General features: G+C 32.9%; 2 protein-coding genes across 2 annotated transcripts; one reads left to right on the top strand and one right to left on the bottom strand.

The window, feature by feature from the left end:
- Positions 1 to 1,361: 1,361 nt before the first annotated feature.
- LOC146901728 (U3 small nucleolar ribonucleoprotein) lies at positions 1,362 to 7,097 on the top strand. The gene is made up of 13 exons (XM_085732226.1): positions 1,362 to 2,068; positions 2,240 to 2,322; positions 3,615 to 3,717; positions 3,866 to 3,976; positions 4,082 to 4,219; positions 4,916 to 4,984; positions 5,083 to 5,124; positions 5,252 to 5,320; positions 5,489 to 5,560; positions 5,656 to 5,709; positions 5,798 to 5,939; positions 6,154 to 6,231; positions 6,675 to 7,097. The coding sequence occupies exons 1-13, from the start codon at positions 1,397 to 1,399 to the stop codon at positions 6,677 to 6,679; spliced, it is 1,638 nt and encodes a 545-aa protein (XP_085588352.1). The 5' UTR covers positions 1,362 to 1,396; the 3' UTR covers positions 6,680 to 7,097.
- Positions 7,098 to 8,360: 1,263 nt separating this feature from the next.
- Positions 8,361 to 10,180, bottom strand: LOC146901727 (uncharacterized). The gene is made up of 4 exons (XM_085732235.1): positions 10,062 to 10,180; positions 9,107 to 9,298; positions 8,913 to 8,990; positions 8,361 to 8,649 (listed from the first exon to the last, which is right to left on the bottom strand). The coding sequence occupies exons 2-4, from the start codon at positions 9,282 to 9,284 to the stop codon at positions 8,549 to 8,551; spliced, it is 357 nt and encodes a 118-aa protein (XP_085588361.1). The 5' UTR covers positions 9,285 to 9,298; positions 10,062 to 10,180; the 3' UTR covers positions 8,361 to 8,548.
- Positions 10,181 to 12,849: the final 2,669 nt, after the last annotated feature.

Here is a 12,849-nt window from a genome sequence, read left to right as displayed (position 1 = left end):
TAAGTCCCTACAACTTAAGTCACTATGACACTATGTTGGAACATAAACATATTTACAAAAGAGCTTTCTCAAACACTGTTTTATCATATGGCTGGTCGTAATCATTGTCTGTGCATCTCATATATGAGTAGCTCTCTTGACTCGTCTCCAAGCAAATATGATTGACTTAATATTCACAAAGCAAAATATCATCAGTTTCATATGAATCAAGCAGAGAGATAACATGAGGCATATTACATATAGTGGTTGGGTAATGAACGAGAGCTTCATAATCGTTACATTGTATAAGAGCAACCACATAAATGAGTTTGTACATTATGTTTTAACCCAAAATCTTAATATTAGATATATATACCCTCTCACTTGTGTGTTGTTCAACATTCATCCATTGTTATTTTTTGAAAGGAACATTCATCCCTTGTTATTCTCATGTTAAAGAATGAGAATCTTACATTTCCATCATTCCATAAGGATAAATCTCAACTACTTACGTACCAAGAAAAAAAACTCAACCACCTAACCAAATATAGTGTGACACAAGCGATAGATATTTGATCCCTTAAACCATTTGGTTCATAATTTGATTTCTGGCCGATGCGTATAAAAAATATTTATTGGAAGAGGTCAACAACTTAAATGGATCTCAATACATTGAAAGCATTAAACTCGTAGTTACGCGTGAAGATACCTTTGATTTACCTAAAAGAAAACTCAACTACCTATAAATTCTCACTGCCACTCACATATATTAGCGTTTTACTTTTTTTTTTAATATATTTTCTAAATTAAATAAATTTTAAAGATATTTTTATACTTATCAAACACATGAGAATGAATGATATTCCCGGTAGCCAAATATATAATTAGGAATGTGATTTGATATCTTGAAACAAACATGTCAAGGTACTAGTTTCTATTGAATATTAAACAAATACTAAAAATGAATTGAACGGATATGAATTTTTTTAAAAGAATATAAATTTTTGACTAAATAACTAGTTAAACCGTAATTTTTATATAATTAGTCATTTAAAAAATAATTATTGAGATAATCACTTGTAAAGTAATAATTTTTTTTGTAAATGTTAAAAAAATAATGACCATATAAAACAAATTTGTATTACAAATTGTGAATTTATTGGAATGTGATAAAATAAACTAATTCGACCAATTGAGATCAAAGAAGCTAGTCTCCTAACACGTGTATTGTAAAAACTAAAATAAAAAATAGTTTCAAAAGCTTTTAATTTTTATTAATTATTTTTGTCAAAAATAAAATAAAATAGCTTTGTACTCCCCCTCAAAACGCAGAGTTTAATAAATCCTTACAAAACTCTCTGGACACTAAAACCCTAAAACCCATTCACCACCGAAACGAACAGAGCAACCTCCATTCATGGTCAACACAAACGACGCCGGCGTAGAAGCCTTACGCCGTCTGCAACAAATCGATCCACCTTCATTGCTCGCTCCAAACCCATCGGTTTCCGAAACCGCTCGTGCTGCATCACAGTACCTATTCACTACTCTCAGACCCTTCTCCCCAAAATCACCATTGGATGAGCTTCTCGTTGATGGTTACGATGCTGAGCAGATTTGGCATCAAATTGATCTTCAATCACAGCCGCTTTTGTCCACTCTTCGTCGCCGGTTGAATCAGTTTGTTAAAAATCCGGAAGAGATTGCACAGTTCAAGGTTCCTTTGGATGTTGCGAAGAAGACGGAGATAAAGAAGAGAGTGGAGTTAGAAGAGGAAGAAAGCGATGATTTTGATGAGGAATTGGATGATGAAGATGATGAGGATGATTTTGAAGGTGTTGAAAAGAAGAAGACAAAAGGAGGAAGTGAAGGTGAAGATGATTTAGAAGAAGAAGATGATGAAGATGAAGACGTTGAGGGAGATGAGGAGGATGAAAAAGAGAAAGTTAAAGGTGGTGGAATTGAGGATAAATTTTTGAAAATAGATGAATTGACTGAGTATTTAGAGAAGGAGGAAGATAATTATGAGAAAGAGGAGGAGATGGATGACGCTGATGAAGACAGTGAAGAAGATGATGAACTCGAGAAGGTGAGATTGATTGCTCTTTGCTTGGCTTGGTTGTTATTGGCCATTGTTTGTTTTTTCTTTTTTCTTTTATTAGTATTATGTTACATTGATCGAGTAGGTTTAGTGCTTGTTAAGTTTTTAGTTCGATAATGTTATATTGGTTTCTGATATACGTTTGTTATATTTACATAGGCTGGTGAGTTTGAGATGGACGATGAGGAGGATGACGATGAAGATGAAGAAGATGAAGAGGCAGAGGATATGGGAAATGCTAGGTATTTGTTTATCTCCCCCCACAAAAGTGTTTGAATCTTAATTAATTTCAAGCTTGCAAGTTAATCTAGGTATTTGTTTATCTCCCCCCACAAAAGTGTTTGAATCGTAATTAATTTCAAGCTTGCAAGTTAATATTTGCTTGCTTTTATAGCTAAATCTATAGTTTCACTTGTGTGTCAAAGAAATGGACCAATAAAAGCTTTAACCTACATCACTCCAGTTTAACTACCTGTAAATATCACATGCTAATGTCTTATTCTCGGATAAGCACTCTTGTGGTAATGCTTGAACAAGGATATAAAAGCTTTTAATGTTAATGCATATGGTGATACATATGAAATTGGGACTTTGATGCATGAAACAGGAGGTATATGCATATGGTAAATTAATACATTTGAAACAAGAGGTATATGCTTATGGTAATACATTTGAAATTGTGATTTAAATGTTAAATACTTGCCATGGCAATATGTCACGCAGTGGTGTTTACTGGTGTAGCAAGCTGATCACCCCCTCACCACGATACTACACGTTTGTCATGAAGTGAGAGCAAGATGGCCAAGAAAAATAATAACAAAACACTTGTTCAGGAACAGATGGTAGAATCATGGTAAATTTTGTCAATTGAGAGAAAGATTAATTGAAGTCCGATTATAAATTGTCGATAAACTAAACTAAAAGATAGTGTAATTGAATAAAGTAGAGGAATACCAAGAAAAACTAGTGAAATTGTTAAATAGGACTGGGATATAAATGATCTCGTTGAAGACTTGGTTTTTTAGAAAACCCGATATGATTGACGTTGCTGGTACCACTCTGGTGAAGGACCTTTGTTGTTATTATTGTAATTAGTCTCAATTGCAGCTTGAGGAAACTGAAGGAACACAAGTAGGCGAACTGTATATGACATTTACTTTTAATGTTTAAGCTTTTAGAATCAAAAGAGCTTGTAATAGTATATATTATTATCATTGTTACTATTTTTCCTCTAGTTTTGGATTCCTTTTGCAGTTTCATCTTGAGTACTGTATTTAACTGAGTGGTCTTTCCATTTTCTATAAGCTTAACAATATTTATTTAACTACTATTTAATAATTTATTCATTCTCTGGGTTGTGTGTTGTGATATATTTACTTTAGTATTATTCCTGTAAATGTTGACTCCAGCTGTAAGTTATGAAATTGGCTGGGTGCCACTGCTTAATCATATAAATACTTGAAATTTGTTACTAATTTAGATGTTTTTCTTTGTATCTGTATGTGGGGTTCATTTTTTCATTTGCTGCTTTCAGGTATGAAGACTTCTTTGGAGGTAAAAAAGAAAAGGGCTCAATAAGAAAAGATCAATTGCTTGAAGTTTCTGGTGATGAAGATGACATGGAATCAGACAAACAGGTAACTCTCTCTGTGCGCGCGTGTCTGTGTTTATATATATGATTGTGAGTAATATTTTTTTTTCTTCATATTCTATGTATATATGATTGCGAATTTATCTTTTTTTAAAACTATATTTTCTTATTCTATTTTTTACTCATGTATGTAGAAGAAAAGGACTGCTTCTACCTATGAAAAGCAGCGGGAAAAAATTCAATCAAAGATAGAGCTGATGGAGAAAGCTAATGTAGAGCCAAAAACTTGGACTATGCAGGGTGAGGTAATATCATATTTCACCATTTTTGTACCTGTTTTTTATACGTTGCGTATACAGGACCTTTGTGTTAATCAGTTGTTAAATTTTTTGTTATTGATTTTGTAACAGGTAACTGCTTCAAAGAGACCCATAAATAGTGCATTTGAAGTTGATCTTGATTTTGAGCATAATGTGAGACCTACACCTGTAATCACCGAGGAGGTTACAGCTTCAATTGAGGAGATGATCCAGAAAAAGATTGTTGAGGTAAATTATTATCCTGTGCTGACATGGCTTGGGCTTCCACCATAATGCACAGTGTTATTTGTGTTATTTAAACAAGGGTGGGAACTACATATGGATGACGTCATGTAAAATTTCTGTACAAAATTGGGTGTGATAGGAGAACATGTATCCTATTACTGGAAAATGGGGAAAAAAAATTTCCCTTTGAATACCAAAACAATGGCAGCTCTTCAAGGGTCTGAGTAAAATCAAACCCTCCATATTTGGTACCATGTGAGGGTCTGGCCGCTCATCCACTGCACAACTTGTGGTATGTTGTGCTTTTCTTTACACATGCCTCCTGCGTTGAAATATTTGTCAACCTTTTATCAGCTACCCTCAAGTATCTTACCCTTCTATCTCTAATCTCTTTCATAAATTCATCAAGAATAAGTAGTGGATCCCTCATTCTTGTTGGGCTTGGAACAGTTTCTGTGTTCAAAAGAGCTCTGTTACCAGAAGAGAACAATAACAGCTCTTTGAGGGTCTACCTACATCCAAAAGCCAAAAGGCCTTAAATCACTCGATGAACAAGATGTTCATTCGCTAATCCCTCCTTTCTGTTTTCAAGTCTCTTGCCTTGTTTATTTCCTTTAACTAACCCAACCTAGTTAACTAGCTATCTGATTAACGAACAATAGCATATCTATTTCTTATTTACACCCGTGTTTCTTTCAGGGGCTTTTTAACGACGTGCAAAGGGCTCCTAAGTTGCCATCGAAAGCGCCTCGAGAAGTTAAACAATTGGTAAGCCTTGTTCAACTGAAATAAATAGACTTTGATGTTCAACTTCCTAGCTATATTTTATGTAATTAACTTGTGCAAATTATTGCCATGTGATGCAGGATGATAATAAAAGCGGGCAGGGTCTTGCAGATCTCTATGAGGTCCGTATTTCTCGACTGTGTTTCAACACTGGAAATTGTATTGGACCTCCAGTTCCTTTTTGGAATACACTATACAATTTGTTATTTTTATGTGATTTTCCTCAGATGTTTTTATTTTATTTGACAGCAAGAGTATGTTCAGAAGATTGACCCCACTTCTGCTCCATTGTCATTCAAAGATGAACTAAAAAATGAGGTTCAACACTTGACTGCTTTACTTCATTTCCACTCTATTACTATTTAATATCTTTATCTTTTGGGTCTGTTTCATTTCTTAAGCACATGCAGTACCGGTCCGGTTGTGTGGCTATCCTTTTCGAACTTTCTTTATACCCTGAATCTTGTGTCTTTTACTTGTGATCAGGCAAGCACACTGTTTAAGAAAATCTGTCTGAAGCTGGATGCCCTTTCTCATTTCAACTTTGCTCCAAAACCTGTATGACATCAACATCCCTATTATCTCTTAATTGACAATATGGTCAATGTTTAAATTTTCCCGTCTCCTTATTTGCCTTGAATTGAATTTGACAGGTTATAGAGGACATGTCCTTCCAAACAAATGTACCTGCTCTGGCAATGGAAGAGGTAAAAAGCTCTATTTTTTTCTCGAAGTTTTGTTTCTACTTCTTCCACTTATTAGTTACTTACAGTGCATTATATTTTCCATGGGTAGATTGCTCCTGTGGCTGTTTCAGATGCTGCTATGCTGGCTCCTGAGGAGGTCTTTGATGGGAAGGGTGATGTTAAGGAAGAAGCAGAACTTACACAGGCAGAAAGGAAAAGGAGGAGAGCTAATAAGAAAAGAAAATTTAAAGGTATGGTTGGTTAGGCAAAGAAAGTATCTGCCCGATATCTAGACATGTTGATTATGTGGTCTTCAATACTTCCATACATGTCTTGATGCAAGTTGCATAACATATTTTTGTTACATGTATGAAGAAAGCTACCTCAGCATTTTCTTAAATACCACACACACAAGATCTCTTCATTCACTTTCCCTTAATAATAAAGAAACTTTTATGGTTACAGCTGAGGCAGTAAACAAGTTGGAAAAGAAGGCAAGGTCGGAAAAAAAGGCAGACAATGCAATTTCTGGCCAAGTTGATGGTAATTTCTTTTTATACCCTTATATGAGAAACGCTGCATTAACCTCACTTCTGCTGTTGAATTTGTCTCACATGTTTATTTTTTGTTATCAACCACATTTTGTGAAGAATATTAAACAACTGCTGTTTCAATTGCTGTTGTATTCTGAATTCTTAAATGCAGTTTCTGTGTTGCGTAAACTTGGCTTGTGTTGCCTTTAAAACAAAGGGCAGAGGATCATGTTTGCTAGGTTTGTCTGAGTGGAGATTACTTCCCAAATGATACTAATGGAATAAATGTTTGTTAGACCGGCTGTACCGGGATATAGATTTTATCCTTGTTGTCTCATCCTATTTTTAGATATGACGTGGTTACTAACTGTTGAATCGCCTGATATAGTCTAAGGAATGTTTCCAAAATATAATATATAACTTCTCACCTTGAATCTCCATGGATTTTTGCAGGCTAAGCTCCATGCCATATTTCACAGGAGTGCTTACACAAGCTGCGTAACTAACAAAGTTAGCAGGTATTCTGTGGCCGAAAAAGTAAAATAGAAGGGGAGGATTTTTTTGGAGTCAACCATGTTATGTTAGTGATGCTGTTCATTACTTAACAGGGGCAAATGAGAGCTGTTTGAATGCCCTATATGGTTGGCTGTCTCCGTTCCTGTAATTTATAGTTAGTATCAAAATATTAGTAGGAAATTCACTATTTATTTATATTTACTGCCGCCGCCCAAGGTTACAACTTCATAGCAGCTGTGGTATTTACTCCACAATTTTGTATTCTTTAACTTGATTCACAGCTGATATGTTGTATTATTCATCAATGATAGTTGAACTTCTATATCTCCAAACCAATTAATTTGATTTATTTTTGGTCAAGATCTCCAAACCAATTTTAATTCGAGAATTGTGGAAATGTTTTTCTTTGGCTGCTTACTGATTTATTATTTATTTATTTTGACAAATACTGATTTATTATTTGTTATATATTATCATGTTAATAATTTAATATTTAATTACTACTCAAATGAAATAAACAGAACTTTCTCTCCCGTCCGCTGTACTCATATGGTTTACCTCCTACCGGAGGAATTTTATCAACTGTTGTCTTCTTTGAGCTAGGCTCAATTTTCTTATACCTTTTTTACAATAACAAATCATTTCATTTAGGAATAAGGATCAATTGAGCAATGCAATGTTAATAATTATCAAAATCACAGAGACAGTAACGTTGATATGTTGTTGCTCGTGCTAGAATATATACAACTCTGTTTGCGCAGGAGCCCAATGGCCTCTACCTTGGGTGCAAACATGGAGGGAATGTCTCAACAAGCAGCTTACGGAACATTGGCTGTTTTTGATGTATCAGAATGGGGAAGAGCGCGAAGATATTAAGGCTTTTCTTATTTGGTTTATATTTTTTGTTAGCTGAGCTGAAACAAGCAGTATTCCTATCGACTTAATTATTGCCCCCCTATGATAATAAGACGTTAACGATTATACAAATATAAAAATGGCACATTTAATCTTAATATTATAGATAGTTTTGATGTAGAACAATATGAGAATAAATATAATAGATAGTTTTGATGCAGAACAATATGAGAATAAATATATAAAAAGGGACTTGAAAAACTCACTTCCTAGGCATGTAGATGCAAGTGAAACTACAAAGTAAAATTTTTGTTTTTGCAAATTTTACTTTGCGATTTGACAATAAAACAAATTCACATGAAATACAAACATTGAATCAAGTAACCAACAAAAACCCAAGGAATCATTTATATAACATAAACCATGAATAAATGAACAAAAATAGCAACCATTCTGAGAGAGCAAATAGCAAATCAGAAGGCACAGTTTTCTGCTAGGCAAACTTCCAACCAACTGCAATCAACTCACCACTCAGCAACATTCCACATTTCATATTGAGTAAGTGTTTATGCATAAGTTGTTCAAAGAAAATTTCACATAACCGCTACATAAACGTTTACACTTTTATATCATAAGCTCTTTCAAACACGACACTGTTATGCAAGTGCTTATATTATAAAAGTATAGGATAAACCGATCTAAGCTCTTTGAAATGCCCTTAAAGTGCATGGGTCAGTCTGCTATTTGGCTGAGCCACAAGAATACATGAAATCCAAAAAACACAATCACTCTAAAAATGTGCATGCTACTTGTACGACCAAGACTGAATGAACAAGCGATAGCAAAATAGCAGATGTCTAATATTTTCAACCTAAAAAACCTTACACTAAATTATTGGATTAGCACTAATTATTCTATGAAGAGGATATGCGTAGCATTTGAAGTGCTTTCCTACATTAGTTGACATTTTCTTCGACATCCTCCTTTACAGCTGAATGTGGATTTGCAGCTGAATCCATTCCCCTAATTATTTCCATAAGATTCTTTTGGATCATACCTACAAAACAATTAATGGAGCAACCGAAATTTAGTAAACAGACACATATCCATGATGCACAAATCAGTTAAACACATGAATAATGATTTTGAATCGTCTCTTTTAATTTACTAATAAGAGAGAAAAACCATGTTACGTACGAGAGAGATAATCACATTGATTTTTTGTTAAATTGGTGGTTGGTCACTAAAAAAGTCTTCTTCTCATAACAGGACTTTCTCCTATCAGTGATTAGCAAAGAAAAATACTTATAATAAAGTTACCAATAGGAAAACCAAGTGCTCCTGCCCTTACTGATACTAGCGCCATATTCCTTACTCTGGACCGGATCGATCCTGGCTCTAACATAAATGGAAAAAAATACGTTAACAGATTAATTTTATGAGATGTAAACATTTCTGTCTTTATATTTCAACCTAAAGAATCATTTCAGTGTACATTAAATATGATTTCTTACTCATGAAACCATAATGAACTCCGAAAGTGACTGATGCAGCTGCCATAACATTGAAAGGCTCTTCCACACCTAGCTTCCACGAAAGCAGATTTTGTATGCCAAGATATGAAGCACAGGACATTACATGTCCTAAATCTTTCTTTCCCTTAAAAAATAAATGTCCTAGATCTTTCTTCATTGTCTCTTGTAGCACTAATCCTCAGAAATCAAATAACAGGTGTTAAACTTCTCATCTAACATATATAATCATTTTTTATACAATGATATATTGAATAAATATAAGATCACTCATGCAATGAAAATGATTTTTTTAATATTTTTCCAAAAACTTGCATTTTCCAAAATGCTCAAAAACAAAATTATCTTTTAGAACTATAAATATATCAACCCGAGCTATGATGCATAGCTACTGCGTAATATGGCAAATTTTAAAAAATGAAGACACACGTACTTTGTATAAAACTTAAAAAAAAAAAAAAAATCAAGTGAATTACTACCATTGTTGTTGTAAAAAGATGCTTTGAAAAAATCAATTATAACAAAAAAAATAGTATAACATTGTTTGTATGTTAATCTTATTTTTATCAAAAGCAAAAGAGACAATTGAAAATACAATAAAAAAGCAAAATAATTTTGGTTATTTTTCCACCTCCAGTACTTCTCCATGTTAGGAGTTATGACTTATGAGTACCGTACGCGTATATAAGTACTTCTCCATGTTTGGATACCCATGCTTTAGAGTCTATCACTTTCTTGAAGGAATGAGTAAAAAAAAAACGAAAATCAAACCTTATACACACAAAGTGGTGGTCGGCCAACAACAATACAAAAGAGAGGGAGATTTTTGAAGATTACCTTCGGTAGAGAGAGATGATTGTAATGCAAAGATGTAACACAAACAAAATGGAGCTCCGCCAACAACAACAGAAAAGAGAGGGAGAATTTTGAAGATTACCTTCGGTAGAGATGAGTCTAATGCAAAGGTGTAACTTCTAGTTAGCTTGAAGTCAAAGATTAAGGAAGAAATTTGAGGAAAAATGATGAAGCATGTAGAGAGAGAGAGAGAGAGAGAGAGAGAGAGAGAGAGAGAGAGAGAGTGAGGAGTGAGGGTTTTAGTGAGAGAAGAGTGATGGCTAAATGGCCTGCTGCACCATTTGAGGAAAATCGCAACTAACACCAACTTTGCGTGCTTCCTTCTTAGTTCCCTATGTAGGTAGTATGTGCTTCTTTCATGCATTAGTACCTACTAGTATTTCCACCCGTGCAACGCACGGGCGAACAAAGATTTTTTGTGGCGTTAACAAATTATTACCTTGAACGTATCACCAAAATAAAAACGTACAATGTATTTGTTAGACAAATCGGATTATGCTGTCATCATCATATTAAAGATGTCATCGTTTGACATATAGTTCAATTTAATCTAAAGCACTTACATATCCCTGATCAATGATAATTAATGACTACATATGTTATAAGTGACACAAAAGTAGTTGACACTTTGAAGGGCAAATACAACATAGTTAGTGTTGTACATGGAATCTATATAGGACATATGAATCTGGCATTTAAAAATTACCTTTTTTCTTGTTACCAACTAAAATGAATGAACATAATTAGATGGAAAAAGTACATGTAAAAGATAAAAGTAGGTCAAAGGAAATAACATATATAAAATACATATAAGTCATTGACCACACAAAGATATTCAAACTACATATTACAGATATTCAAACTCATATTGCGGTGTTAACAAAAGTGTACTCTAAACATATCACCAAATTAAAAACATATAATGCAATTCTTAGACAAATCAAATGTTATTGTCATCATGAAACTAAAGACGTCATCCAACGACATATAGTTCAATTTAATTTAAAGCAATTACATAACCCTGACCAATAATGATTAAATGACTACATAAGTTATAAGTGACACAAAAAAGGAGTCGACACTTGGAAGAGCAATTAATCGAAAAAAAACCTTCATAAATATAGATGCATCATCCCTTATCTACAAAATTAAACAATGGTTTTAGGTGAAAGAGAGCAACTCTTATAATGTTGATTATGAATATAATAGAAAATTACAAAATATATGATGTAATTAATCGACTTCAAAAAATGTATATTCATAGAAATTAAAATGTAATATACCAAAATATAATTAACTCAAATTGGTTACATGAAACAACATTGGTTACTAAATATAAACTAAATACCTATAGCCCCCATGCTTAAAAAATATGAAATTTTGGACTTCAATCAAATACTTATAGCCCCCCATGTTTAGGGAATATAAAATTTTAAACTACCATCAAATACTTATAGCCCCCCATGCAGAAGAAATATTGATTGTTTTAGGTTAGCATTGAAATATATACATGATTTATGTCATATGCAGAGAGAGAAGAAGAAAGAGAGAGTGAGAGATTGAAAGTGTGGATATTTGAATTTTGAGTTTGAATTGTGGGTAAAGTTTGTCATATAATTTAATTGAATTATGAAGAAAAGACATGTTTACAACTACTATCTTGTTGGATTAATGGATTAATGGACTACAAAATAGGGAGTGTTTGCATATTATTGAGAGTGGAAGACTGAAAATAAACTATCTAGAGGAAGATTTAGTCTAAGTCTCCCGTGTAGTGTTTTACGTTCATAGAAGTTTGAAAGAGAGAAAAAAAACTGAAAAATGAAAAGAACTCGTTATAGGAAATACTTTTAAGTTTAAAATTCATTGAAGTTTTAATTACAATGAATAGCACCAAGTATATGCAAAACCATATAATATCTCTTTTAGAAGTTAGAAAACTGTTATGGAAAAACTAAATTGCAGTCAAAAACAATTTAGCTATGTTTATGAATCATAGATCAGAAATAAGGACTATAAGTGATAAAATAGATAGTAGTTCTTGAAAAGAAAAAAAAACCACAATGAAACAATAAAATTGAATCAGTGAAGAAAGATGATGTAAGCTAGAATCAAGGATGAAATTGTTAAATTCAATATAAACTATAGATTATTTTCGGCTAAACATGAGATTCATAAGCATATGACATGCTCACATATCATTTACAGTCTAATAAATATTTGGCTGATGTTATTGGTATTAAACTTAACAATAAACTAATTTTTTTTGTTTGGATCAATGTGGATCTTATTCCTAATTGTCTATCGTATATTTAGTCAAGAACTTACATATAGACACATGCCTATATAGACACTTTCCACTCTAAATTTAATAAATGCGAATTAATTTGAATCAGTTCATAGAATGTTACTGTATATTTTGATAGAGCATTTGAAATGAAGCTAAAAATGGTCGTAATCCAATACTAATACAATTAGCATGCCTATTATTTTAATCCTCAAACATAATCTCTTAAACAAAAGAAAAATAAATTGGTCATACTCATAAGTCATAAGTGTGATTGTAGTCAAATTTCCCTTGTCCCACCAGTTTCAATAATAAAATCAGTCTAGTTAATGATTTGGTTTGAGCTTGTATCCTGTTTGAGAAACTTGGGTGGTATTGATAGACAAATTCATTTGATCTTATTTTCATTATCTGTCATTATAATAAGAGACTATAAGCAAAAACAATCCACTTATAAAAGTAGAAAATAGATGTTCAAACTCTAAAGCATATATGTTTTTCATACATTCACTTATGTCTAGCATAAATTTAGACATTGACATATAACTCTAAAGCATTTGTGTTCCAAATCAATGTTCTCTAG

This window comes from Medicago sativa, chromosome 8 (assembly GCF_051527215.1).
Source record: "Medicago sativa cultivar Bolivia chromosome 8, Bolivia_mono, whole genome shotgun sequence".
Lineage (NCBI taxonomy): Eukaryota > Viridiplantae > Streptophyta > Magnoliopsida > Fabales > Fabaceae > Medicago > Medicago sativa.
The sequence above is the reverse complement of the archived record's forward strand: the minus strand, read 5'-3'. Positions and strand labels throughout refer to the sequence as shown.

Excerpts from the sequence above, each read along its gene's own strand:
- LOC146901728 (XM_085732226.1), top strand. The coding sequence starts at position 1,397 with ATGGTCAACACAAACGACGCCGGCGTAGAAGCCTTACGCCGTCTGCAA. Across the intron at positions 5,125-5,251 it reads GTCTTGCAGATCTCTATGAG|CAAGAGTATGTTCAGAAGAT; the intron begins GTCCGTATTTCT and ends TTTATTTGACAG. Across the intron at positions 5,321-5,488 it reads AAGATGAACTAAAAAATGAG|GCAAGCACACTGTTTAAGAA; the intron begins GTTCAACACTTG and ends ACTTGTGATCAG.
- LOC146901727 (XM_085732235.1), bottom strand. The coding sequence starts at position 9,284 with ATGAAGAAAGATCTAGGACATTTATTTTTTAAGGGAAAGAAAGATTTA. Across the intron at positions 8,991-9,106 it reads AGTTCATTATGGTTTCATGA|AGCCAGGATCGATCCGGTCC; the intron begins GTAAGAAATCAT and ends CATTTATGTTAG. Across the intron at positions 8,650-8,912 it reads AGCACTTGGTTTTCCTATTG|GTATGATCCAAAAGAATCTT; the intron begins GTAACTTTATTA and ends ATTGTTTTGTAG.